General features: G+C 37.8%; 3 protein-coding genes across 7 annotated transcripts; 1 reads left to right on the forward strand and 2 right to left on the reverse strand.

The window, feature by feature from the left end:
- Positions 1-241: 241 nt before the first annotated feature.
- On the reverse strand, positions 242-12,057 carry LOC143889602 (uncharacterized). Of its 5 annotated transcripts, none has more exons than XM_077393869.1 (6): positions 11,767-12,057; positions 5,121-5,171; positions 4,834-4,967; positions 4,663-4,754; positions 4,346-4,567; positions 242-455 (listed from the first exon to the last, which is right to left on the reverse strand). In XM_077393869.1, exons 1-5 carry the CDS (start codon positions 12,010-12,012, stop codon positions 4,386-4,388), a joined length of 705 nt encoding a protein of 234 aa, XP_077249984.1. In that variant the 5' UTR covers positions 12,013-12,057; the 3' UTR covers positions 242-455; positions 4,346-4,385. The 5 variants fall into 5 exon arrangements, 4 of the variants coding, with proteins under 4 accessions (XP_077249984.1, XP_077249985.1, XP_077249986.1 ...); XM_077393870.1 differs by lacking the exon at positions 242-455 and adding an exon at positions 537-554; XR_013254867.1 differs by lacking the exon at positions 242-455 and adding an exon at positions 4,178-4,237 and having other exon boundaries at positions 4,269-4,567.
- Positions 12,058-14,077: 2,020 nt separating this feature from the next.
- Positions 14,078-18,912, reverse strand: LOC143889603 (pentatricopeptide repeat-containing protein At4g39530-like). The gene is made up of 2 exons (XM_077393872.1): positions 15,665-18,912; positions 14,078-15,352 (listed from the first exon to the last, which is right to left on the reverse strand). Exon 1 carries the CDS (start codon positions 18,378-18,380, stop codon positions 15,804-15,806), a length of 2,577 nt encoding a protein of 858 aa, XP_077249987.1. The 5' UTR covers positions 18,381-18,912; the 3' UTR covers positions 14,078-15,352; positions 15,665-15,803.
- Positions 18,913-19,145: 233 nt separating this feature from the next.
- LOC143889604 (shikimate kinase 3, chloroplastic-like) lies at positions 19,146-24,988 on the forward strand. The gene is given in 13 exon segments (XM_077393873.1): positions 19,146-19,924; positions 20,284-20,511; positions 20,919-20,977; positions 21,197-21,212; positions 21,215-21,250; positions 21,712-21,759; positions 21,762-21,783; positions 21,924-22,011; positions 22,542-22,624; positions 22,731-22,860; positions 23,758-23,836; positions 24,485-24,549; positions 24,722-24,988. Coding segments are annotated over 13 exon segments (1,053 nt in total). The 5' UTR covers positions 19,146-19,785; the 3' UTR covers positions 24,782-24,988.
- Positions 24,989-25,597: the final 609 nt, after the last annotated feature.

Consider the following 25,597-nt stretch of genomic DNA (forward strand, 5'->3'; position numbering starts at 1 on the left):
TTATAAACCTTGAAATCAACAAGAAGATTATTCCACATGGAGACTGTAAGGTAAGAGTAGATGTTGATCAAGAAACAACTGGATGGGGTTTAAATGTGGTTTGACCTCGGTCACTTAGACAACACTGACCTTGGTCAAGAGTATTATCATCATTTTGACCATTACTCCATTTACATGTATTATCATCATTTTTAGAGGGTATCCAAAGAGGCCCAAAGTGTTTTATGTGTGGTTTTGCATCTTAAAACATGTATGTATAGATAAGAGCAGCTTACATTGGCAAAGCTTCCCTCCAAACAAACCAGATTCAACTCCATATTCAAGGAGAATGACTTTAATTCCTTATGAAATTGATGGTGGAAGAAAATTGTGTTGCTCCTTCTCTAGTCTCTAAAACAAACCGGTATGGAAGTGGTAGAATTAGGAGCACATGTCTTTCACTCATTCATCATATCCTTGTATACATGCACATAAACATGCCCACACGTACAGTTAGATCTAATAGTAAGTCAAGGTATAAGAAAATACACATCCAAGCATGGCATGGGAAGATCCTGTGTCTCACCCAAGCAATAAAGAACAACTTTAAAACAAGACCTAAACTAGCTGGGGTTTAAATGTTGTTAAAATGCATACAACCAATTTCCAATAACATTACATATGAGCAAAAAATGTGCGAAATAGAGGGAACTAGAAGAAAATGGATAGCTCAAACTGATTCCAAATCCACACTCCCTAGAATGAATCCCAAATGATACTCTATCTTCACATACAAAACAGCGAGAAATCACAAAATTAAAACATAAGATGAATACCAGATTATGAGCATTTTATTTAAATAAATAAAAGTAAACAACCAATAGGTTATTCCAATTTCTAGCCCAAAGTTCTATAGAAAAGGTGATCATGCTAAGTGGAGTAGATTACCACAAAAAAATAATAGGAATAACTACTAAAACCCTCTCTTCTTTACTAGTATAAATCAAATGTATCAATATAGCCTCACTAGTTTTAAAGATGATTGTATACTGATTGTATCAATATACAATCATCTCCCTGTTTTACATGAGTAGAACTTAAAGCTTGTCCCATTGTAAATATTTTACAGCACACATATAGTTCAATATATTGCATACATTGGTGGGAAAATATTGTATATTACAATGCGCATACAGAGAATAACAAAATTAATAGCCTCACTAGGGACCCGTCCCATCAATTAGCTGTCCATCAAAGAATAAGATAGCATTGTCACAATTTTTCCTAGGAAATACCCTATATGGGAAAACTTGGTTTGCTTGTTTGGATTGGAGGAATGATATTTCTCGAGAAGAAATTTTTCCTAGGAAACTTTTTTCACAATTTAGAGTTAAATGATACCGGTGGCCTTGAATTTGGGGTGCATCCCTTGTTCTTGGCATAGGCATTGCTCGTAGGGGTGGCAATGGTTCGGTTTCGGTTCGGTTTGACCCCCAAACCGAACCAAACCGATCGGTTTCGGTTCGGTTCCGCCAATTTTGCCACCATTTACACATAATAATTGCAAATATTCGGTTTCGGTTCGGTTTGATACCCAAACCGAACCAAACCGAAATTTGAATCAGTTTGGTTTAACCAAACCGAAACCGAATTTTTGGTTCGGTTTCGGTTCGGTTCCGGTTCGGCCAATTTTGCCACCCCTAATTGCTCGGGACTTATTTCCATGGAGCCACCTGCATTAGTGGGGAAATTAAAGTCTTTAAGGCTCTTTTCACTTGCCTTCTTGAGAAAGGAAAGGAGAAGAAAGTAAGCCAAATTTTCTCGTGATCGGACATGATTTGACATTTTCCGTCGTTCACTCGTTTTCTCGGGAAAGCGGAATTACGCAGGTGGAAAATATAAGTAATGACGTGGAAAACCAACTTTCTTGCACTTTCCCTCTAATTTTTCTCACCAAAAGGATGAGAAAATCACTTTCCTGAGAAAATCACTTTGCCTGCATACTTTCTTTTCCTTTCTCGGCCAAGTGAACAATGGAATTTTCTCACAAAAGAAATTTTCTCACAGTTTCTTTTCCTTCTTTTCCAGTTATCCATGTCAGATTCTTTTCCTTTCTTTTCTTTCCCTGCAACTAGAAAACAAGTGAACATAGACTAAGAGAAAGCTTCGGCTTAACTTGCCTAACTCTTTATCTACTATTCTCTTTCTTCGTTATAAAGAGTTTGTTCATCCACCGTACCAATTAGTCCCAACAATTAAAGACTTTAATTTTTTTTTCTCTGTTTGGGGGATATGATCGTGTATCATCAATGCAAAGTGAGCATCGTCAATTATGAAGAATATTTGCAGGGCTGATTTGTAGATGAAAACACTTCAATGGACTTTGTTGATGAAGCTGGCCAGTTTCCAAAAATGACCTTCATCAGATGCATTATCTGTCAAAAAAGATTTTTATGTTCTAGGTGCAGTATGGGAAATGGCATTTCACTAGGCTTAAATGGAAACGCAAATGGCACCACCAAGGAGCAAGATGTTTTTCAACCAGAAATGGCATTAGGCATTCAGCATTCCATGGACTTAAGCTAGTGGTCTGGTACTCCAGCTCAAGACTTTAACCACCAAAATACTTAATTTTCCATGTCCTAGTCATGAAGGAACAACAGTTACAGGATTACTAGCCTAAGCAGTATGGGAAAAAATCAAGAGACTAACCAGGCTCTCAAAGGCATGGCATCTGCTGGAGAACCAAATCAAAGCTCTTGTATGTAAGAGATTTTCTAAAGTCCGAAGTAACAGACCACTGTAAAAATTGCCAACTTCGCTGATACCTGCCATTTGTCCTACCATGTCTCTGTTTTGTAACTTCCAAGGAGAAAGCACTATATTAATTGTTCTTTGAACTTTTGTTTAGTCTAACTTTCAAGTTTTTGAAAAGAGGCACCAAATTTGGACCTGCTTCTTAGAAATGTGATCAATTTCCTTTTAAAATTTCATTCGAAGGAAAGAGACCGAGGAGATCTATACAATAGAAAAGGGCATACAATGAGAAAGTACAAGTACATGGAGCAGAAAAAGAAAATAGTCAAAGGGGAAGGAAATCAAACAACTCCACTTCCGCCCTCGAAACACCCTTTCTAGCCAACCTATCGGCCACCTCTTATGAATGTGATCCATCACTTACAAGTTACAATTATGAATCTGAGACTATCAACTCAACCGAGTACTCCATTCAGCTCGAGTCAACTTCAAATCATGGACCCGTCCAATCAATGTCTAGACTTAAAGTTTTTAAAGGGATGTGTTGAAATGTGGTACCTTTTCTACTAACTGCGGTGAAGCAGTTCAAGGGAGAAAAATATACACTCAAATATTTAATGTCCAATGCAAGGCACATTTCATTCCACTACATCAGCAACTCAATAAACTCAAATTAAAAAGGGAGATGATTTTTTCACCCCCCCCTTAAGGATTATGCGCCCCCCTGTTAACGAGAATTGTAGCAGACTTTAATGCTGTTTTATGTCAAAACACACTAACAGGTAGGTGCATAATCCCAAGGGGGCGGGGTGAAAAAATCATCTCCCAATAAAAAATACCATTACAAAAAGCTGAAGTCCTGTTTTCCTAGGCCATATGAGAATGCACTATGAACATGCTCATCCCAAGACTTAAACCGGTGATGCCCATGGATATTCATGGATTCAGGATCAGTTAAGAGTTTCAATTCATCATGCAAGGATTACATATTGGCCTATCCCTCTCACACCCTTGAAATAAACTTTCAACTAAAGAGAAAGAAGTCAATTTCCCAACTAGTTTGGGACAAAGGCTTTGTTGAGTTGAGAATTTCTTTTAATGTATTAATAAAAAAATATCATTAATGAGGGGGAAAAAGACATGGGAGAAACTAACTACCTATATGGTCAAAACATAAAACGAACCAAAAAGCAAAAGAAAACAATAGATGAATAGAACAAGGAGCCCCTCAAGGGGGGAGAACATCAAAAATCTCTAAGCTCTCCTAAACCACTCTTCCCGGGCTAACCTATCCGCTTCATTGGTTGACGATCTTCCGATCTTCTTACATGGTGGAACGAGTAGGATGATTAATCAATGATTAATCATTTGGTTTAAGGGAAAAGGTAGAAAAATCTATTCGGGATGTCAAAATCTAAAATCACAACAGGAAAACAAGATAGACACAAAAAATGAAAGAGTTCCTAGTGCATTCTAATCATTCGATAACTATTTGGCCCACAATATCTTCCAGTCTACCTTTTCAAAAAAAAAATATCTTCCAGTCTAACATTTACTTATAGGGTAAAGATGGAACTTGTGAACTGAAAAAAGTTAAGTAGCTGCTTACCGTGATGCCTAATATCCAATACAATCACATGTCTCAAGATTTACTGCTTCCGTCCACGTCCAGTCAAATAGTTCATCGCCCACCTAGAAAACTGGGTGAGACTAAAGAAAACTTGCAACATCGAGCGGGAGTTCACAATCCCTTCCCGTAAGCTCCTTGCTGTTCTAGCTAGTTCTGGTCTCATTCTCTCCATCTTTTGATTGTATTGCTCCTGCACCAACGCTACACAAGTGAAGATGAAGTAAAACCCACCATTCAACTATAGTTGCTACTCCATAACCAAGCCTAATAAAACCAAAAAACATAATAAGCAAAACCTGTTGGAGTCATAGTTGTTAGACGGCGTAATCTGTCCTCAGCCATACGAACAGCTCGAGTGGAGTTTCTCACACCTTGTGTTATCTCCTGTCTACAAAACCAAATAAATTGTGATATAGAGACATTCACAACAGAGATAGAGATGTCAAAAAGTAATGGACAACACAAACCCTAAATCACTGAGCTCCATGGTTAAATCACTGATCTCCATGCCGGATAATCTGACAGCAGCCATCGTGTCTGGAAGCTCTTTCCGTGTAACATCTAATAATTTTTCGAGGGATTCGGAAGCTCTCTTGAAAGCCTTTTTCCACCACAGTTTTTAACAGATCATACAAGAAAAATATACAAATTTTCACAAGAATTTGAAGAAAAATAGCAGTTCTTATGAATTGCATTCCAATTGCAAGATGAAATAGTAATTCAACGAAAAGGCAAATTTTCAACTTTCACAAACCATAAGAGTTGGAATGGCAGAGAAAAATATCCATGATGCAGAAATTGCTGCCTGCAAAGAAACAGACACGGATTGGATTTAAGAAATTCGTCACTAGAAACAAGAAAATTAACAGGAAAACAAGATGATTTCGTTCTGCATTTTGAAGTTTCGAAATCCACAAAAGAGTCTGAAAATGAAGTTAACTCCATCCAATTCAAATTCAACAGTAATGAAGAAAATGAGAGAAGAAAGTTCTGAACTTCTATCAATGAGCTCATAATTTGCAACCTTTTTTTGGTAGGTAAGATAGGATTGAACCTCCGACTTCGGGGTTGAGCGATAATTCGAAGAATTTACATCCTTCCTGGCCACTCTGCCTCTCGACATCATGGTCTAAGAGGATGCATTCAACACCATGGGGTGCGCTAAAAGCCCATGGCCAGCGCAGAATTTCATTATTCCTAGACAACTCATTCCTCCGCAACACATTGGAGGAAAAAATCAAAAACCTAGATCTAGTAATTTATCAGGGAATTGAATTTTCTGATATCAATAGAATCCCAAAAGAGAAACAATGGGGAAAAAAATCAGAACAATGATATGAAATAAATGGCGGCTACAAATCATTCCTCTAAGAAAAACAATTAAAACCCAGAGGGAATTAGCAAGAAGGAAACTCAAAGAATCCCATCTACTCTAGAATTCCCGCTCCCTCTCTTTCCTTCTCTATAGATCATCTCCTTCCATTTAGCCCAACTGAATTCTACTCAAAGAAACCCATCTACTCTAGGATTCCCGCTCCCTCTCTTTCGCTATATGAAATAAATGGCAGCTACAAATCATTCCTCTAAGAAAAACAATTAAAACGCAGAGGGAATTAGCAAATAGGAAACTCAAAGAATCCCATCTACTCTAGAATTCCCAGTCCCTCTCTTTCTCTCTCTATAGATCATCTCCTTCCATTTAGCCCAACTGAATTCTACTCAAAGAAACCCATCTACTCTAGGATTCCCGCTTCCTCTCTTTTTCTCTCTCTATAGATCATCTTCTTCCTTTAACCCAACTGAATTCTACTCAAAGAAACCCATCTACTCTAGAATTCCAGCTCCCTCTCTTTCTCTCTCTATACATTATCTCCTTCCATTTAACCCAACTGAATTCTACTCAAAGAAACCCATCTACTCTAGAATTTCCGCTCCCTCTCTCTCTATATAGCATCTCCTGCCATTTAACCCAACTGAATTCTTCTAAGAATTTCGAGTTTCCTCTTCAGAGAAGGTAATCGTAGTCTGAGTAGCTTGCTAACATGGCTATAATCTGCAATTTCAATTTCCTCTCCCCCCACAAATCAGAAAAACCCTTCAGGTACATGTTTTTTTTCCCATGGTTTTTCTAGTGTTGAATTGTATTTCCTCCCTTGTTTTTCTTCTTCTTCGTCTTCTTCCCCTTGTCTCCTCTTTCTTTCCAAGTTTCTCTTCAGAGAAGCTAATCACTGTGTAGATTGGCTTGTTAACAGGGCAACATCTAAATCTGCAATTTCTATTTCCTCTCCCCCAAAAATCAGAAATGGCTAGTTAACAGGGCAACATATGAATCTGCAATGTCTTTTTCTCTCCCCCACAAATCAGAAACTCCTTTCAGTTACAAGAACGTCTAATTCTCAACTATATTTTTTTCCCTACGGCCCTCTTTGGATTGCAAGATAAACATTTCTCACGGAATATTTTTTTCTGAAATATTTTCTATTTTCCTCAATTTAGAGGAAATTAATATGATTATGATTAATTTAGAAGGTTATTATTATAATTTGAAGGTCCCTCTAAGGCCTTGTTCGTTTGAGATTTTGACCACCGATTGTGGGCTCCAACCGATTATTGGACTCAAAAGTACATTAATTTTGAGTCTAATAATTAGCAGGGGGCTTACAATTGGTTGTCACAATCTTAAACGAACAAGGCCTATATAAAATTGGAATAGAGTTGATTCAAGTTATGGTTTGTCCCCTGTAAAAAAAAAGTGGGAAATTTTACAAAATTTTCCTTTCCAAACTTTTCCAAAAAAATCTTCCAATCCAAACAGGGCCTAATTGTTCTTCTTCTCTTTCTTAACAACTGCCTTTGTCGTTGATTTTTTTTATCTCCTTCTCTATTGACATATATTTGAATTACCCAAGAGAAAGAAAAATTCAAACTGAATTCAGTTCATGAGAAGCTGCTACCATGGATTCTGACTACAAGAAACAACAACCCGATTGCACTAATCTTTTGTTGTTGGCAGATTGTGCTCTAAGTGAGCTATCGAAAGAAGCTCCTCGTCCAACCCCTGTATCTAATTCTTCTTACCATCGCCCTTACAAGAAACTTTGTCTTTCAAATTCACCACGTCACCCCAAGGATGGCTAGTGGCCCACCTAAGGATGAGAGGCACTCCTCCTTTTTATCTTGGAAAGAAAGTCCTCACTCCAACTGACACGGGATCTCACCATTCCGGTTCGCATTGCCCAAAGACGTAGTGGAGAATATTATGTCCGACCAAAAAACAGTAATGACGGAAATGGAGGAGAGAGCAAACTTACCTTACGGCGGGTTAAACGTATTGGTTTTAGATCGAGTTGGCTGTGAATGGGAGCTAGAGCTCAAGTATTGGAGTAGCAACAAGGCTCACGTCTTTACAGGAAGAAAATTGAGGGATTTGGTTGAGGCCAACGGTTTAAGAGCAAGGTGGATCTTATACATATATTCGCTTTTCGTGTAGCTGGAAATTTGCGTTTTGCACTCATACAGGAAGAACAAGAAGAAAGATAGCCATTGGAAGCGACATGTAGAAGGATAGCAGTTCAAACTCTTTGTGGGTTTTAAGTTCCCTTTTTTATTTTCAATTTCTTCAGTTCTTATTATATTTTTTCAACATTCTTTATACAGACATAAAATAAAATCGTTTCCTAATATTTCAGTATGACAGGATGCTAGAAAATAACCACATGGATCTGTTTTAAGCGGCATTTTGTAATTTCTATATTTAATAAAGGAAAGCACAGTTATGAATTTATGAACATGTTTCAATTTCTATTAATTTCCAATAACATGTTAGCATATTTTATTTCGTATCTTGAATTGGAGTCATCCATGAACTTGCTGTCATAGACAGCTTTTAGAAAGTGACTGAGCTTGGAGTGATTATTGTTGCTCTTTCATTCAATCATATATTAAATTTTGAGACAGGGGAAATTCTGAACACACGACTGATTTCTTTGTTCTTTCCACACAATACCAATTTATGTTAAAACTTTGATGTCACTGAAATTAACCATCTAATCTTTCATGAATTAAACTTCTACTGCTAGCTTTGATTGTTATATGTGGCTGAACAGAATCGATTTGCATTTTGAATATTAATTTGATCTTATTGCAGTCCATAGTTGAATTTTTGGTGACTCCAAGCTGAGAATTCTTTATATTTTGGACACTTTTTGTCACCCCCATAAGGACTGGAACTTGAGCTCAGATTTAACTAACCTTGCTTATTTTCTATGATAAATGTATGTCGATATATTTGCTTTTGAAGTCCTGTTAACTGCATATCACTTAATCTGAATTTGAGAAAATTAACTATATTGTGAAGAAGGGAATCCTGCCATCCAACTGTTGAATATATTAACGCAGAATTTCTAAACTTCGCGACCAATTTCGACCTCTATCATCATTCAATAGTTGCTCTTCAAGTGAGGCTTTTACAACCGCTTGATACAATAACTTTTCAAGCATTTATCCTACATCAAATTGGTATCAGAGCAGGGCAGTGAAGCTTCTTAGCTTTGCTCATCCTGAAAAAGTAATTTGCAGGGTTGATTGACAAGCATTTCAGCTAGTGTTGTTCATTTTCAGATTGTGGATTGTTTGGCGGTTTGGCATTCATTTCAGTTTATGTGGATTGTTGTTGGCATATGGCTTGTGGATGCTGTGTTTGATTTGACAGTGATTTCAGATAGTAGTTGGGATGGTTTGTTTGGTATTGGCTTCCGCTTATGGTTGGTGATTGGGTTACATGTTTCTCCCATTGCGTGTCCGTTTAGATTTTGAATTGATTGGCTGACATTGTTTGCATTTGAGCTTGTTTGACATAACATCTAGCAAAGAAAATTATACACACAACTTGGGTCTCATTCACGCTATGATAGAGGAGAAACGAGGCTTGAATCGGAAACTTGATTGGGTATCCCAACACAATGAGTCCCCTCCATTGAGTAGACATGAATTTCAAGAAGGGGGGCGGGTTGACTAGACAATGAGTCCCAACACAATGAGTCCCCTCCATTGAGTAGACATGAGTTTCAACGGATTCAGATTCAACGTGTAGAAAAAAAAAGAGTTGCAATAATAAAAGAGTAGCGTTTATTTTCCCATTTTCTACTTCATTAGATGTAGGGTTTCCATCCCTAGTCACATATCATGGTTAGATGTATGAACCTGATGAAGTTGCAATAATAAACGTGTAGAAAATAAAAGCAAGAACGGCATGGTAAAGAGTTACTTATTGATGAGTCAAGGCACAAATCTGAATTCGTTGTTCTTGAGACAAGTATCGCCCTCACATACGACGAATTGTGGTGCAAAATGGGGACTCTGGCATAAGTCCCCAGGATACAACGACTCCGGTTTAAGGGGTGTGAACTCACAGTACCCAGATGCCTAGAGAACGCGCCAAATGAAGCCTTGATCAGATAAAGAAAGAACCAAAAATCAACTCCATTGGATCACCAATGGGTGTCCATTTGTGGGGCCAAAAATGGACAGATACTGTTTGTTCACAAATCTGTCCATTTTTTGCCTCACAAATGGACACCCTAAGGTGATCCAATGGAGCTGATTTTTTGTGGACACCCTAACATGAAAGGGCCCATCCTAGGAAGCACGGGTACTCTCCCGGGGCTCCCGTACCCGTTCCCGACACGTATGGGGTGCGAGTACATTCAGGTACTCTCCGGGTACGTACCCCAAATTTTTTTTTAAAAAACCCCAATTTTGGTTGCTGGGTGCGTGTCGGGTGCACACCCCCGCGTACCCGACACCTCCTGCTTCTCTTATCTGGTGTAAATCCTTCATATGCTTCTTCTCTCTCCTCTCCTATACTTAGTATTTACATGTAAACCATTTAAGTAAATAAATCCATTTACTTAAGATTTATTTACTTAAATGGTTTACATGTAAATAACGGAATACCCCCCATTTGGATTTATTAAAAATAGTTTCAAGACTCAAATCTAAAAGGAAAAAAAGTCAACTCTCCTGTTCTAGTACAAAATCCGAAGAAAAATGGTCGGGTCAAAATTTTAACTTTCTTAAGCTCCAAATAATTGGGTATTTTTCAAATTTTAAAAATTCATAAAATCTATCATGTCCAAACATTATTAAATCCCAAAAGTCCAGCACTGGTCTCTAAAAATAATTCATCTTGTCAGGCACTGGTCAACACACTGGCGACAGACTTTTTTCTAATGAATGATGTATTCATGCCTCATGTTATTAAATATGGAACTTAATCACTTATGAAATGAAGAGTAATATTAGAATTTTCCATTTTTGTGATGTTATTGTTATTTGATTGTTGTTTTAAAATTTTTATAAATATATAATAAAATATTAAAATATATTATTATATTCGGCGTACCCGAACGTACCAGCACCCTGTTTTTTTGGAAAATCATGTACCCTCGTACCCGTACCCGCGCTTCATAGGGCCCATCAAATGAATGCTTTGGATCCCACCCAAAATGTGGCCCCACCCTGTTTCTGCGCTCGAGCGCAGCAACTCTATTCTCATATATATATATATATATATATATATATATATATATATATATATATATATAGAGAGAGAGAGAGAGAGAGAGAGGGAGTGGGAATTCTCGAGTAGATGGGTTTCTTTGAGTAGAATTAAGTTGGGTTAAATGGAAGGAGATGATGTATAGAGAGAGAGAGAGGGAGGGAGCGGGAATCCTAGAGTAGATGGGTTTCTTTGAGTAGAATCCAGTTGGGTTAACCGGAAGAAGATGATATATATATATATATATATATATATATATATATATATATATATATATATATATAGAGAGAGAGAGAGAGAGAGAGAGAGAGAGAGAGAGAACGAGAGGGAAGGGAAGGGAATCCTAGAATAGATGGGTTTCTTTTAGTAGAATTCAGTTGGGTTAAATGGAAGGAGATGATCTGTAGAGAGAGAAAGAGAGGGAGCGGGAATTCTAGAGTAGATGGGATTCTTTGAGTTTCCTTTTTGCTAATTCTTTGGGTTGGCATTGACAAATTGAAAGATGTAACAGATCATTCCTCCAAGAAAAACAATAAAAACCCAGAAAGGCAATAAGAATTCAAAGCATGAATTATTCATGGCTGATTACGGGCCACTTTGGATACCTGTTAAAACAATTTGTATATAATCTGATAAGCAAACGATTTTGAAATTAAATAAGATTGCACGGAAATCATACTTTAAATAGTTTTAGAAATGATATAGGTAATGGGTCCCAAAGAGTTCTTACTGTCGTATTTACCAAATGAGAGATTAGACAAATAAGGACCAAATTTGGTGGCATCCAAAGAAACCCTAATCTCTGAATTCAAAATTCTGAGAAAGAGATGAAAAGGGTTACCACACAGGAGATTGCGTTTAGTAAGAGGATGTGTCGATGGCTGAGATTCCATTGAGTGAGATGAATCGACGGTGGAGATCCGATGGAGGAGACGAGAGAAGGAGAGGAGGAAGGAAGAGCTGAAGAGAGGATTTTGAGTCTCTTCGTCTTCTTCTTCTTCTTCTTCCCATTATTCAATTGAAAATGAAGAATCGACGGTTTTGCATTTACTCCTCCTATTCTATGCAAATTGATTGCAGACAACATTGAGTTTCTCCCAAAACCAAGAGCACAGAAAGGAGAGTCCTCTTATATGACCAGTATTGCCCATTATATGAAAATGATGGGCCCCACCCTACTTCACAGGTTTGGGTAGAGATAGTGGGTCCCACCTCATCGATAGCATTAAGGGTAAATTAGTGGGAGTCCCGCCACTTCAAAATCTAAGGTGTCATATGGTAGGCCCCACAGGCTATGTAAAATCAGTGCTCTTTGCTGTGCTCCACCAAAAAAAAAAATTTCTTGGAAAGAAAACAATGGAAATAAACGTGGTCAGTATATCATAAGATAGATTGGGGTGGCGAGAAGGAAAAACATGGGTTTTTAGCAAAAGAGCTTATAACTTGCTTTATTTGCAAAAACAGTCTTCACAAATCACAATTTACAAATCAAGTCATCAAATTTCGGTTAATTTTGCAAATCACTTCATGCCGTCAATTTATGACCAAACTACCTATCGTAGATTTTTAGACTCGTAGGAGGATTTCCTTTTTTTTTTTTTTTTTTTGAATGGGCGGTCCAAAATGTCCTTGTAGAAAGACCAAAATACCTTATGGGAAGATTTTGGTAAGTCCCTTTACCAATCACAAGGCGACACTTGTCCAGGGGCATTAGGATAATAATACTCCCAACCCTTTCTTAGCCTTCAACTATAAATAACCTCCTACGGCCTAAAGGTAGGGGTTCGGATCCCAAAATTTATTATTCATAGCATTCCTTTCCTCGTATGTTGCTGGTCACAGACTTAACCATCGGAGGGCCTTTTCGCAGCATCAACTCCGGATAGGTCGTCTGACCGTTTGTTACCTCGCGCAGGGAGTTCTCAGCTCTTCCTAAGCCACCTCAGCAGATCATAGATTTTGACCGCAACAGTACCTGTAAATAAATGCTCAGTGATATCTATTACTGTATAGCAGGAAAGAAAAGCCTTGATTTTTTTTTTTCTTTTTTGGTAAATTTTGAAGGTGAGACACATGGGTATTTTACCTCCATTAGAGGTTCTCCTCTATCTATCAACTAGTGGGACAACAGGTGCAATGCACAGGTTAGAAGTTATTTTTTATCAAAAGAAATAGAAACGTTTATAGAATGAATGCATCAAAATAAGGGAGTGTTGAATGTTGATATCAATGGAAATCAGACTTGCATCTGTAAAGTGTTGTGCTTTATGACTGAGGTTAAAGATTTGATATCAGACTAATTACCAAAAAATAAATTTTATGTCTTCCCTGCTTACATGCTTGCGCCTCATCTTTGTTAAGCTGAAAGGAAGCAAGCTAATACAACTTATAAGTAAAGGCAACAGAAAATACAACTGACAAGTCTACGAAATTCTTCCAAGAGATCACATCCCCTTCCTAATCAAAAGCCAGCCACGTTCACGCCTAACTCAATCACTACCCTAAAGATAGTGGACAACATCCCTGAAGGGGGCCAACAACATCAAGTGTCCACCCAGAATTGAGTTCTATCTTATGGTTGTCTGACTTTATCATTCCTGAAGTTCCCTATGCTTTTTCTAGCTCTGAGGCAAATTACTAAAAGATTCATGTATTCAATAAGTGGACCTAAAGTTACCAAGATTCACCTATTAAAAGGATTGCATAACTCCATAATATCAAGGTGTAAAAAGCAATAGTTTTCGAATTTGCCCTTTGTTTTTCAAAATACGATTTTCAAATTACAGAATTATCCCAATGGTCACCTTTTAATTTTACATACTATTCTATGTGGAGATATTATGTGGATAAAAAGAGTGAAAGGGCCACAACACCCTTAAAAACTCTAAGAAATTGGTATAAATTGCAGAATTTTCTGAAAGGGCCACAACACCCTTAAAAACTCAATACTTTGAATATGTCCTTGCTACTTGTAACTTTTTTTTTTGAAAAGTGACTATTGTATTCATACCATGAAATATTCATGGGGACCAGCAGTCCCTCTAGAAATTATATAGTATGATGACCCAGGAGCATTCTCCAGGATCCAAAAAGGAACAACAAAAAAGACTGTTTACAAACTTCCTCCAACACGAAGCAGAACTCATCTAAACTTCCTTTCATATCAAGTCTTCCCAGCTTGGTACTTATAACCTTGCAAATACAAGCAACTCATGTTTATCACATTAAAAAAGAAAAAATAGAATTTCTTTTATTGTAGAATGGGAAGATAAAATCTTTTGGTTTCCAGAGCTCCTCTTTATACATAGCATCAATTAACATCAATCTCATTGTAATAACTCAAGCAAACTATCACCTGATAGAGAATGGAGATGGAGCGAGGTGCTTAACCGGTTGATAAAAGGGTCCCTGCAATCTCTTGCATCCAAACATGTCGCGAGCGTACTTGCTTGTAGCTACCCAAATTTGAATTTCAAGCAAATCACAACCGCAAGTCCCTCAGTCCACTCTTTTCTTCCTTGAGTTACTTGCGACAAATGTGAGTTTGATAATTGAAACTCACCGATGTCAATCTAACAATGTCAACTGCATGAAGATGTGGGGACAAGCCACTGGCTCTTAGCACATTCTGAATTTCTACTTTGAAGAGATATCCCCACTTATATTTTCAAATTCTTCATTTCCTCTGCATTTCCTTTTGCAACCTAACAAGTTTCCTTTTGATTCCAAGCACTTCTGAAAAGATAGGTGATTGATGTTTCACTCATTTACTGTATCTATTTCAGTTTTATGCAGTATGTCCCTCCAAAATCTAGGGTTTCTTGGCTCTTCTGTTTTGTATTTTCTCCTGATCTCACTGGTCTATCTTGGGTTCCCCATCGAGTGAAAAAATCTCTCTTATTTTGCGACTACAAAAACCTAAAAAAACCAATGGGAATAGCGAGTTTTCACCATCTGATAACGACAGACCATGATGGAGACGCTTATGGTGGACTCGGCGCTGTAAAAGAACCCTAATTATGATTGCAAGCAAAGGAAATTTTCGAAATTCGGATTACTGTCTGTCTCCGTGTCGGAGCAGGAGCCTGATATTGGGACTGATCAAGACATTCTGTAGATTGCAAATTCAGTTTTGAGACTTCAATTGTGTAAAAATGACTATTGGAAGCCTTGCGCCGGTGTAGGAGAAGAAACCACGAAAAAACAAGCAGATTGTGGATGAGAAAGCTCTTTTGTTGCCACGAAAAAACAAATGTCCAACTTGATGGATTTAGTGAAGCTTCTTGTGTGGGGGCTGTGTTCAACTTATCAACAACAATTGTTGGAGATGCCGTTACAACGGTCACACGATAAATAACGAGCTCGAGGGCTCTTCCCAGATACAATCGTTAGTCCAAGCCTCACTTTCACAGTTGCACTCGGCTCAACTGTTTACATAAGAAAAAAGGTACTTTAGTCAGCTTAGTAAGCAGCAGAATATTCAATATATATAAGTTGAGTTGCTTGCGGAAGCATAGAATAGGGAATGCAGGTCTTAGTGGACTGTTGTAGTGTTGTAAGTTTGTCTAAAGTAACTTCTCAATCATTGAAAAATCAGATGTTACATTTGTATTTGTTAAATATAAATAATCATTTTATCCTAGAACTTCCCTTCTAAAAAAAAGTCCCATTTGCGAAGAAAGTTTAAGTTGCATTGTGGCTAGAGCTAAAGATGAGTGGTTTGCATTTCACGCATTTACCCTTTTCCTTCAGTTCTACCCGCAAGTCCCCTTTGGCCAGAAATTCGAGTTGCTTTATGGCTAAAGCCATCTCTTCATTTTAATAATCATCTCTTCATTTCAAATTGTAATTGCTTGGATATAATTCAAGCAAGTTATCTCAATCATTCATCAAAATTGTAGTGGTGTCGGGTACATATCCGACGCCTCTCATCTGGTGTGTCAGCTTAGCCAACACTGAATAGATCAAATCACTCTGGCTATGTGATCTGTCCCTCACAATAAACACATGAACCACACCCTTAACCTCAATCCAACTATGTCCTGGTTCCTTCACCACCCCATTCCTATTCATTCCTTTCCTCACCTTCTCAACATCAGCCCACATACCCTTAGACGCAAAAATATTTGATAACAGAATATACGACCCACTATCTTCTGGATCGATTAAGATTGCCATTTCAGCCGCATACTTTCCCAAATTAATATCACCAAGTACTCTACATGCTCCTAATAAGCTCCTCCACACAATTGCACCGGGTTCAATTGGCATCTGTTCTATAAACCCCTTGGCTTTGTGCAGTCTCCCAGATCGCCCCAAAAGAGAAACTACACAAGCATAATGTTCCATGCCTGGTTCAATGCCAAAGTCACACTTCATCGAATTGAAGTGCTCTAGTCCTTTCTCAACAAGTCCCACATGGCTACACGCAGAGAGCACACCAACAAATGTAACATAGTTTGGTTCTATGTCCTCATTTTGCATTCGCTCAAACATTTTAAGAGCTTCTTCAGCATGGCCATGTTGTGCATATCTTGAGATCATGGAGTTCCAACACACGACATCTCTAACACCCATCGCATCGAACAATTTTCGAGCCTCGTCAATGCTCCCGCACTTTGCATACATATCTATAAGTGCATTTGAAACATAAGGCTCTGAGTCAAAACCTGTCTTGACAATCTGGTTATGGAATTGTAAACCATGCAATAGACTTGCAAGGTTACTAGCAGAAGTGACTAGAGCCACAAAGGTAAATTCATTGGGTTTCATTCCTGCAAGCTGCATTTCTAGGAAAAGTTTGAGGGCATTCTCACCTTGGCTATTTTGGGTATGCCCAAAAATCATTGCATTCCATACTACCACATCTCTTTCATCCATCTCCTCAAACACCAACCTTGCATCATCAACGCATAAACACTTGGAATAAACATCAACAAGAGAACTACCAGCATAAATGTCCAACGAAACTCCAACTTTGATGATGAGACCATGGATTTGCTTACTCAAATCCACAACAGACAATGATGCAGACACCCCAAGAAGGCTAACAAAAGTCAAAAGGCTTGGAGACAATGATCTAAATCTCATCCTGCTAAAAAGATTTAGGGCTTCCACGAGCTCATCGTGCCTCGCATATCCTTCAATCATGGCATTGTAAGAAATCACATTGTGGTCAACCATAACATCAAAAGCATTTCTTGCATCATCCAATGAATTGCATTTGGCATACATGTCGATAAGACCATTCTTCACAAATTCGTCGGACTCCAAATTAGCTTTGATAGTGTAAGAATGCACTTGTTTCCCCTGTTTCAAAGCCCCTAAAGAACCACATGAACTAAGAATACTAGTGCAAGTAAACCCATCCGGCCACCAACCTAGTTTACTCATTTCTAAAAACAAATCCATCGCATCCCGATCACATCCATTTTGCATGTAACCGGCAATCATCGTAGTCCACGATACGACATTCCTAACAACCATATGATCGAATAGTCTACGTGCAATTCTTACCCTTCTACACTTTGAATAGAAATCTATAAGCACATTGTTCACTGAAACATCCATTTCAGTTCCATTTCTCAATACATAACCATGTATTTGCTTGCCTCCATCAAGAAACTCTAACATCGAACATGAACTTATCACGCTCGAAAGAACATATCTATCTGGCTGAACATCCATTTGTTTAAATAATTTCAAGGAAATTTCACTCCTTCCAGATTGTGAATAACCAGTAATGATAGTAGTCCAAGTAACCGCATTTTTCACAGGCAATTCATCAAAAACAGACCTAGCTTCGTCCACATGTCCGCTCTTCGAATAAAAATCAACCAAAGCAGTACCCACATAGACATCCAAACCAAAACCCACCTTGATAACTAAATTATGTACTTGGGCAGCTCTATTCACAGCCCTTAATTGCGTGCAAGCACGCAAAACACTGGCTAGTATGAACTCATTTGGATTCTCATTGGTACTTTTCCGAAATCGAGAAAAGATCACCAAAGCCTCTTCTCCATTAGTATGTTGGGCATATGAAGAAATTATTGAAGACCAAGTAATTAAATTCCTTTCAGGCATTTCATCAAACAGTTTCCGTGCTTCGTAGAGACAACACGCCTTTGAGTACACATTTAAAAGAATATTGTTTAAGAAGATATCAAATTGAAACCCGGAAACAACAATCTGGGCATGGATTTTTCTGCAATCAATATGGGGTTTGTTTGAAAAGCATGATTTCAAATGGGGTTTATGTGAAATGTGTGATAGTAAGAGTTTGGCAAAATCGCGTGGTTCCTTATGGGTTTGTGGGATGGGGAGAAGTGGGTTTTGTGGAGAAAGGAGAGGAGAGGTGACGTTGGAAAAATTGGATGTGAGTTTTCCATAAGATTTGTTGGGACTTTTGTAATGAAATTTTAGTGAAAGAGTTATTGGGTGGTGATTTCTCATTCTAATGAGGTCGAGTCTTCATTTTCATTTGAAAAGTAGTTTGTTTGGCGCCAAGAAGGGAACTTAAACAGTTAACCCAAAAGATCTTTGAATTTCTGAGGTAGGCCTCGTTTGGATTGCATGAAAAACATTTTTGAAAGAAAAAACAATTCCTCATGAAAACGAGGTGACTTCTTGTTGGATCATTTATCTAGACCGCCCATCTACTACTTTCACAATCAAAGGCTAAAAAATCAGAATATTCCGACGATTACAACCATCAATTAGTGGTCTCAAAAGTGTAGTCACAACTCACAAGAAATGCATTCCCATCCATTAGCAGGCCTTTGATGGGTGGTAAAGATCATCCGATCAAGGCGCCGTGTTTTTTATCTCGACCATTGATGTAGGACGTTCTCTCTCTTTAGTTGGTTTGGATAGGATTAGGAATAGCTAGACAGAATTTAGAGATGATGTTTATCATTTTCCTTCCTTAGAGATAGAGATAGAGTTGAGTAGGATTCTTGTTTATTTTTTATAAATATTGGCTTTGTGTTTGTAAAAATATATAAAAATTCAGTTTTCCACTTATTTCCTTGTGGAAAGGTTCCACGTGGATTCAAGGGGGTATTTGATCAAAGAAGACGGTGTTCTCCTTCTACTGGGTTCTTCACTATTTCACGTGCTGCCTACGCCAAATTGGAATCAAAGCGAGGTTTTCCCTCGGTTCAAACCCCGCTTGCCTCGACCATTAGTTCCTGCTACAAGGTCAGATTCGATGAAAGGTTCCACGTGGATTCAAGGGGGTATTTGATCAAAGAAGACGGTGTTCTCTTTCTACTGGGTTCTTCACTATTTCACGCGCTGCCTATGCCAAATTGGTATCAAAGCGAGGCCCATTAGTTCCTGCTTACAAGGTCAGATTCGATGAGCTTCACCAGGGCTCCATTTTTTTCCATCTTTCATCAAAGTTCATTTTTCTTGAACTCATCGTCCACCTTCATTCCATCAAGATCAGTTTTCCTGATCTTTGATCTTTGTCTCTGTTAAATCGCACCACCTATCAAATACCCTCTTGAATCCACAAGGAAATAAGTTGAAAAGTGAACTTTTATTCCATCGTAAGTTGCTTTTTACACACACTAAGCCAATATTTATAGAAAATAAACAAGAATCCTACTCAAGGATAAGGATAAACATCATCTCTAAATTCTATCTTACTTTTCCTAATCCTATCCAAACTAACTAAAGAACGAACGTCCTACATAGATATGGTAATTGCGATGCCAAGTGCTATAAAATTTGGTATCTGATCAAAGGAGACTGTGTCCTCCTTCTACCGGGTTGAAGACGGTGTTCTTCGCCTATTCTGCACGTTTCCGCATACACATTATCCATATATTGGGGCACGAATCACAATCATCCGATGATCAAAACCGTCCACTTGATGGGTTTCAAATATACAATCGAAATAGAAGTAAGGCTTATCATCGATCATCAGATCTCTGATGAACGGCTAGGATCATCTGAACGGAGCATTTATCAGATCATTTTAGGGATCCAAGGTGGGGTCCACCAAATATGCTTCAAAGGTCAAAATTAGACCTGGCAAACGCGACCCGTGCCCGCGGGTCGACCCGACCCACCCGCAAATTTGCGGGCACCGGTCTGAGTTGGTGTTCTTCATGAAGAAATGGGATTTTCCACTAATCTTAAATGATTACCATCAACCCTAACTGTGCTTATATAGAGCACTTAAGGGATAAACAAGGAAAAATAACGATAACATTAGAGAGAGATTATCCTAATCTAATGCAGTTGCCTAATCTAATCCACATGCCTAATATACCCGAATCAAATCTCACAATAAGATCACACAAGATATGATCTTATTCTAATAATTTAATCATTTATACTTCAACAGGGTTCTTGTATGTCTGGAGCATGGAGACCGCGAGTGCTTTGAGCTTACAATCTTCTACATTGATCTGTTTCGAGAAGACCGCAAGAAAACCTGATGGTTATTTGCTAAGATATGTGGAAGAGAAGAGTTTTCAGAAGCTCAATTTCAGGGGTTCATGGCGGAAGAGCAATTTAATCGGGTCTAGACACGTTGGGTCTGAGATTTCTTGTTGTTACAAGAACTCTGCAGGTGTAGATCCTGAGACAGATATGTGATTTTGTTGCTCTTAATCTGTTTTATGTTGCTAGTTATGTATTTTCATACCTGAGTTAGTTTTTTAGTTATAAATTTGCCATTAGCGAATGTATTATTATAATTTCTTAGTCACAATTAGTATTAAGAGTTCAGTATGGCAATTCCTTATGAATAATTGTTTCTCTATCTACATTCAAAAATTCGAATCAATGTCACAGAAATTTTTATATTAAGAAGAGGATTGCCGATGGAATCTTTTGTTTTTTATGGAAATTATGATGTAGAGTTATTTTATCTATCACTTGTCTAGAATTCACTCAGAGATTTTGTTCGTATTTGTACTTAATCTTTTGGTTTATCATCGACTTTTTATTTGAATTTTCATGTCTTGTTACTTGTAGCATCGGCATTGGAGTCGGAGAACTCTTATGCTTCTGTAGATGAAGTTTTGATTTTGAAGGTACAAAATGATGTCAATGGTAGTCTCCTTCTCCATCTATGAATAGTGGAATTATGTCGGCTCCTTTCTTTTTTCTTTAATGGTATTGGCGTTCCACATTCCACAATCCGGTTACATCATTCCGTGTAGCAGGATAGAGCTTGAGATTTTGAACTTAAATTGTGATTCATATAGGGTGTTTTGTGTCAGCCATGTGATGGATTTTTTATGTAATTGCAGAAGAAGTCACAAGATGTTCCCCATACTTAAATGGACAGTGCATATATATCGTCGGTGAGTTATCAATCTAAGAGCTTCAAACTGGATTTTAATTTGATGAACAGAGTGATTTATTCGATGCTCGAGTTAGAAATGGTCAATTCAAGAGTGGAAGTTTTTGGGATTCATTGAGTGGAGCTGTTACCTTCTAATTCGGTAGGGTCGAGGCCTAATCCCTTCAATTTTTCTAGCAAGAGCTCAACCCTATCAGACCCAAACATTCCCCCCAAGTCAATTAGGAATGTATGTATTAATGAAGGAACTTCTATAGGTGAAAGGCAGGTGTGTGATTAGGAGATTAGTAGGGCTTTGGTGTATCTCTTCTGCACATGTTGTGCGATATCTCATTCCATTTGTATACAGTATACACTATGTAGAAGATTTAGGTTTTATTAATAAATTCAGCTACTGTCCAAAAAAAAAAAAATAATTAGGAATGTATGTATTAATGAAACTCCTTGGGGCATGAAATGCAGGAATGATGGGCTCTGGGAAAACTACGGTGGGGAAGATTTTATCAGAAGCATAGGTTATTATTTTTTTGACAGGTTTGTACCTAGTTGTAAATGCCATGAAAGTTTTGTTTTGGCATTTGGTTTTCTTTTGATTTGAGGGAACCTTCCAGATGAAACTCTTTGTTGTTTATTTGTTGGGAAATGATTAGTGATGATGTTTGTGGGTGATGCAGTGACAAATTGGTCGAACAAGCTGTAGGTGGATCTTCTGTAGCTCAGATTTTTAGAGAACATAGTGAGAGTTACTTTAGAGATAATGAGGTACTTTTAGAGCCTATATTTGTTCCAGTTCTGTTTTTCTCATTTACATCAGCATGTGATTTTATTCTTTTCCAAATAGGGCTTCTTCCTAAATTCCTTTGCATCTGTTGCTTGAGATCTTACGTACGTTGCATCAGTACGGGTATGAGCATCGGAATACGACATGGGTATCAAGTGTCGGATTCGACAAATCTCAAAAAGAAAGATTCGCAGATTTGCTAAACTATTTAAATCAATTTTCAAATTATAATTTTTCAACATAATAATAAGGTTATGAAGAGTAATAGATTGAAATTTTTTCCACAAAATAACTTACTTTCAGATGGATAAAATATAAACATATAGTAATGTAATGAGGAATCATAGATACACTGGAGCCCTTTCATAAAGAGCCGCAGAAGCCCTTGTCTATTGAGTAAAGTTGTAAACATCCAATGTTCACTGACCATATGTATACATTCCAGACTCAATACATTTAGGTTGTTTTTCTTCTTTATATGAGGATTAACGATTTCTCTTTTGTTTTCTAGAGTGAGGTGTTGCGGGGCTTGTCTTCAATGTGTCGTCTAGTAGTTGCAACTGGAGGTGGTGCCGTAATTAGGCCAATCAACTGGTAGTGGATTGAATATCTCCAGCCATCTTTTGTAATATTTCAGTCCTTGCATAAGTTTTTCTTTCTGAGTTTACAAACTAACAAAGTCAATTTTTTGAATTATCAGGAGATATATGAAACAAGGGATCACTGTATGGTTAGACGTGCCTTTGGAAGCCTTGGCAAGTCGGATTGCTGCTGTAGGGACTGATTCCCGCCCTCTTTTGAATCACGAATCGGGCGACGCTTACTCAAAGGTGGGTTTTTATCCTATCATTAAAAGCATCAGTATATTCTTTATCCATTTCAAAAAATAAAACAAAAACGTTAGTATAGCGCGATAGATCCTTATTTATTTGGCGCGATTCTCTAAAGCCAATCAAAAGCATATAACCATCAGTTAGAGACGAGACTGTTTCAAACCCAGCACCATCATCTTACTCTATTTTGAATGGCTAATTGTCGATTAGTAGTTTGGAATGGAAGATCTTACAGTGATTTGGAAAATATCTATTGCAATCGGAGCAAACGTTTCCTCATAGTCTACCCCATAGTTACAAAGGTGGGAAACGAATTCGGGAAACGAAACGTGAAACTGAAACGGGAAACGCATGAAAAAAAATACAGTGGAAACGAGAAACGAGAAACAATAAAAAATCGTACGAGAAACATCTTAGGAAATGATGTGTTTTTTCCAAAATGATTTTCGTAAGTTCCGCACATGTTTCCTACACGTTTCATATGCACTTTCTACGAGTGTTGCATACATTTATCACGCGTTTACACATTATTTTCATAAATTTTCCATATGTTTCCTATGTGTTTCAGAAACATTTCTCCAATTTTGTATCATATTTTGGAAACGTTTCCGAAACGTGTTTCCCTCATTTTAGGGAAAACGGATTTTCCAACCTCGAGAAATGCGTTTTATGGGAAACGGGTTTCCCACCCGCCCAAGGAGTTTCCGGCAAATATGGTCTACCCATTGCCCCTTGGCTACCAGTAGTGCTTTGAACCTCTCTATTGTCCCATCTACCTTATACTTTACTAATGGAGTCTTAAATGTATGACTCAGTTATTGCAGTTGACCTTCCTGTAGCTGACCTTTTTATTTTTGAATGATATAGTTGACCTTTTTATTAACTTCTTTGCAGGCTTTTATACGGCTTACTGTACTGTTTGAGGAAAGAGGTGATGCATATGCCAATGCGGATGTGAGAGTTTCCCTAGAGTGTATGTTTTCTTGAAGACACATGCCATGTTTGAGATGTCTTTTCTTCATTCCTTTAGTTACAGTTGTAATGGTTGGGATCCAGATTTAAATCCCTAGTGGGAAAGATGAGGATGAAGATGTCTGTTGGTTTCATCTTTGTAAGTCGCCTTATTGTTTTTAATTTAGAACAAGGGAAATCCTACTTTCATGGGGTTCAATGGTTTTTTCAATACCACAATATTCTTTGCTATCAGCAATTCTTCTTTCCTGCATCCTGGTTTTGGACTTCTTAGTGGTAATATTGTGGAATTGTCGCTACACGCCTACTTACAGATTTTAAGTCACACTTTGAGGGGACATAACTTACCTGATAAACACCATGCAGAAGTTATTAGAACCCCTTAAATGATCCAGTCCTATCTCTGAGTTGGTAAGAGGTGACATAGCTTACCTGATAAACACCATGCATAAGTTATTAGAATCCCTTAAATAATCCAATCATATCTGAGTTGGTTACCATTTCTCTCTTTCCCATCCGCTGACCAAAAAAGAAAGACCTCATGTTTTTACTTAAATCTTCTAGCTAGGGTGCCACCCCGGCTCCATATTCCCCCAATATATAGATCCACCCGGTTGCGAAATAGCTTATTAAGCACTCCTCTGTGCAGATATTGCTGCCAAACAGGGTCATGGGAATGTTTCAGCTCTCACTCCAACTGCTATTGCAGTAGAGGTATCTAAACCTTGATGTCCTTTCACAATTTTTTTTTTTTTTTTTTGTATTTTCATGTTTCCTTAAAATTTTATTTGGGCTCTCTTTCTTGTTCAATATATTGTATTGATTATGAGCTAGGTTAGATCATCTACTTCATGTTGAGACTGATTCCTTTTTTCTTTGTTGGCAGGCACTCATGAAGATAGAGGACTTTCTAAATGGCCATGACTCCAATGGAAGAAATTATTAGCCTTCCTGGGAAGAAAAGCAAAACTTCCTTATTGTATGTTTTTTTTCACCAATATATTTATTTTTAAATGTTGTTCTTTCCAAATGCATGGGAAATAAAAAAAAATTATAAAGTCAAGATGTATCTGATCTTGCCCAGTTTGGCCTCTGTACAGGAATGAATTTGGCATAACAATTGGTCAATCAAATTTCATCTGCTTCTTTTCAACGCAGGATTCCATTTATTGTATTGTAGATCACTGGCTTTTTTTAGTTTTTTTTTTTTTTTTTTTGGCCCGGGTGTGTGTGTGTGTGTGTGTGTTTGGACTCCAAATTACGCTTAATTTTGCGCCTAACAATCGGCGGCCACAATCTGAAACGAACAGAGGGCCTTAATGTAGAAGTTCACACATCAGGGTGACTTCAGTTGCAAAAATAGGTAAGAGGACACCATTTACAGTTACAATTCTTTGGTGACTAGGGTCCCTCTAAATCAGAAAGATTTTTGTACACTCTAGTAATGTGATTAGTGGCACTAGACTCTAAATACTAACATGATGAAGTGGAAATTGAGGAAACGACTAGAGTTACATAAAAGGTAATAGCAGAGAGATATGTCAAAATAACATTGGGAAGTGCTTTCACAATGGCTCCCTAATTTTTGAAAGCATCAAAGAGAGGGATGAGTCATAGGCATTCTCTGGTTTGTGACAGTAAAACACCTGCTTAAGATTCACCATCAGCAGGCCCCCCAAGTATACCCTCACAAGCCTCAAGTCTCCAGAAACTCTTTGATTATATGAACAGGTCATCGATAATAGGAGCGGAAGTTTCTATT

The sequence above is a fragment of the Tasmannia lanceolata genome, unplaced genomic scaffold (assembly GCF_043159265.1).
Source record: "Tasmannia lanceolata isolate RefF3 unplaced genomic scaffold, GAP_Taslan_0.1 ptg000013l, whole genome shotgun sequence".
NCBI lineage: Eukaryota > Viridiplantae > Streptophyta > Magnoliopsida > Canellales > Winteraceae > Tasmannia > Tasmannia lanceolata.

Excerpts from the sequence above, each read along its gene's own strand:
- LOC143889603 (XM_077393872.1), bottom strand. The coding sequence starts at position 18,380 with ATGAGAAATCACCACCCAATAACTCTTTCACTAAAATTTCATTACAAA.
- LOC143889602 (XM_077393869.1), bottom strand. The coding sequence starts at position 12,012 with ATGTTGTCTGCAATCAATTTGCATAGAATAGGAGGAGTAAATGCAAAA. Across the intron at positions 5,172-11,766 it reads TAAACGCAATCTCCTGTGTG|GCAGCAATTTCTGCATCATG; the intron begins GTAACCCTTTTC and ends GTTTCTTTGCAG. Across the intron at positions 4,568-4,662 it reads AACAACTATGACTCCAACAG|CGTTGGTGCAGGAGCAATAC; the intron begins GTTTTGCTTATT and ends TCACTTGTGTAG.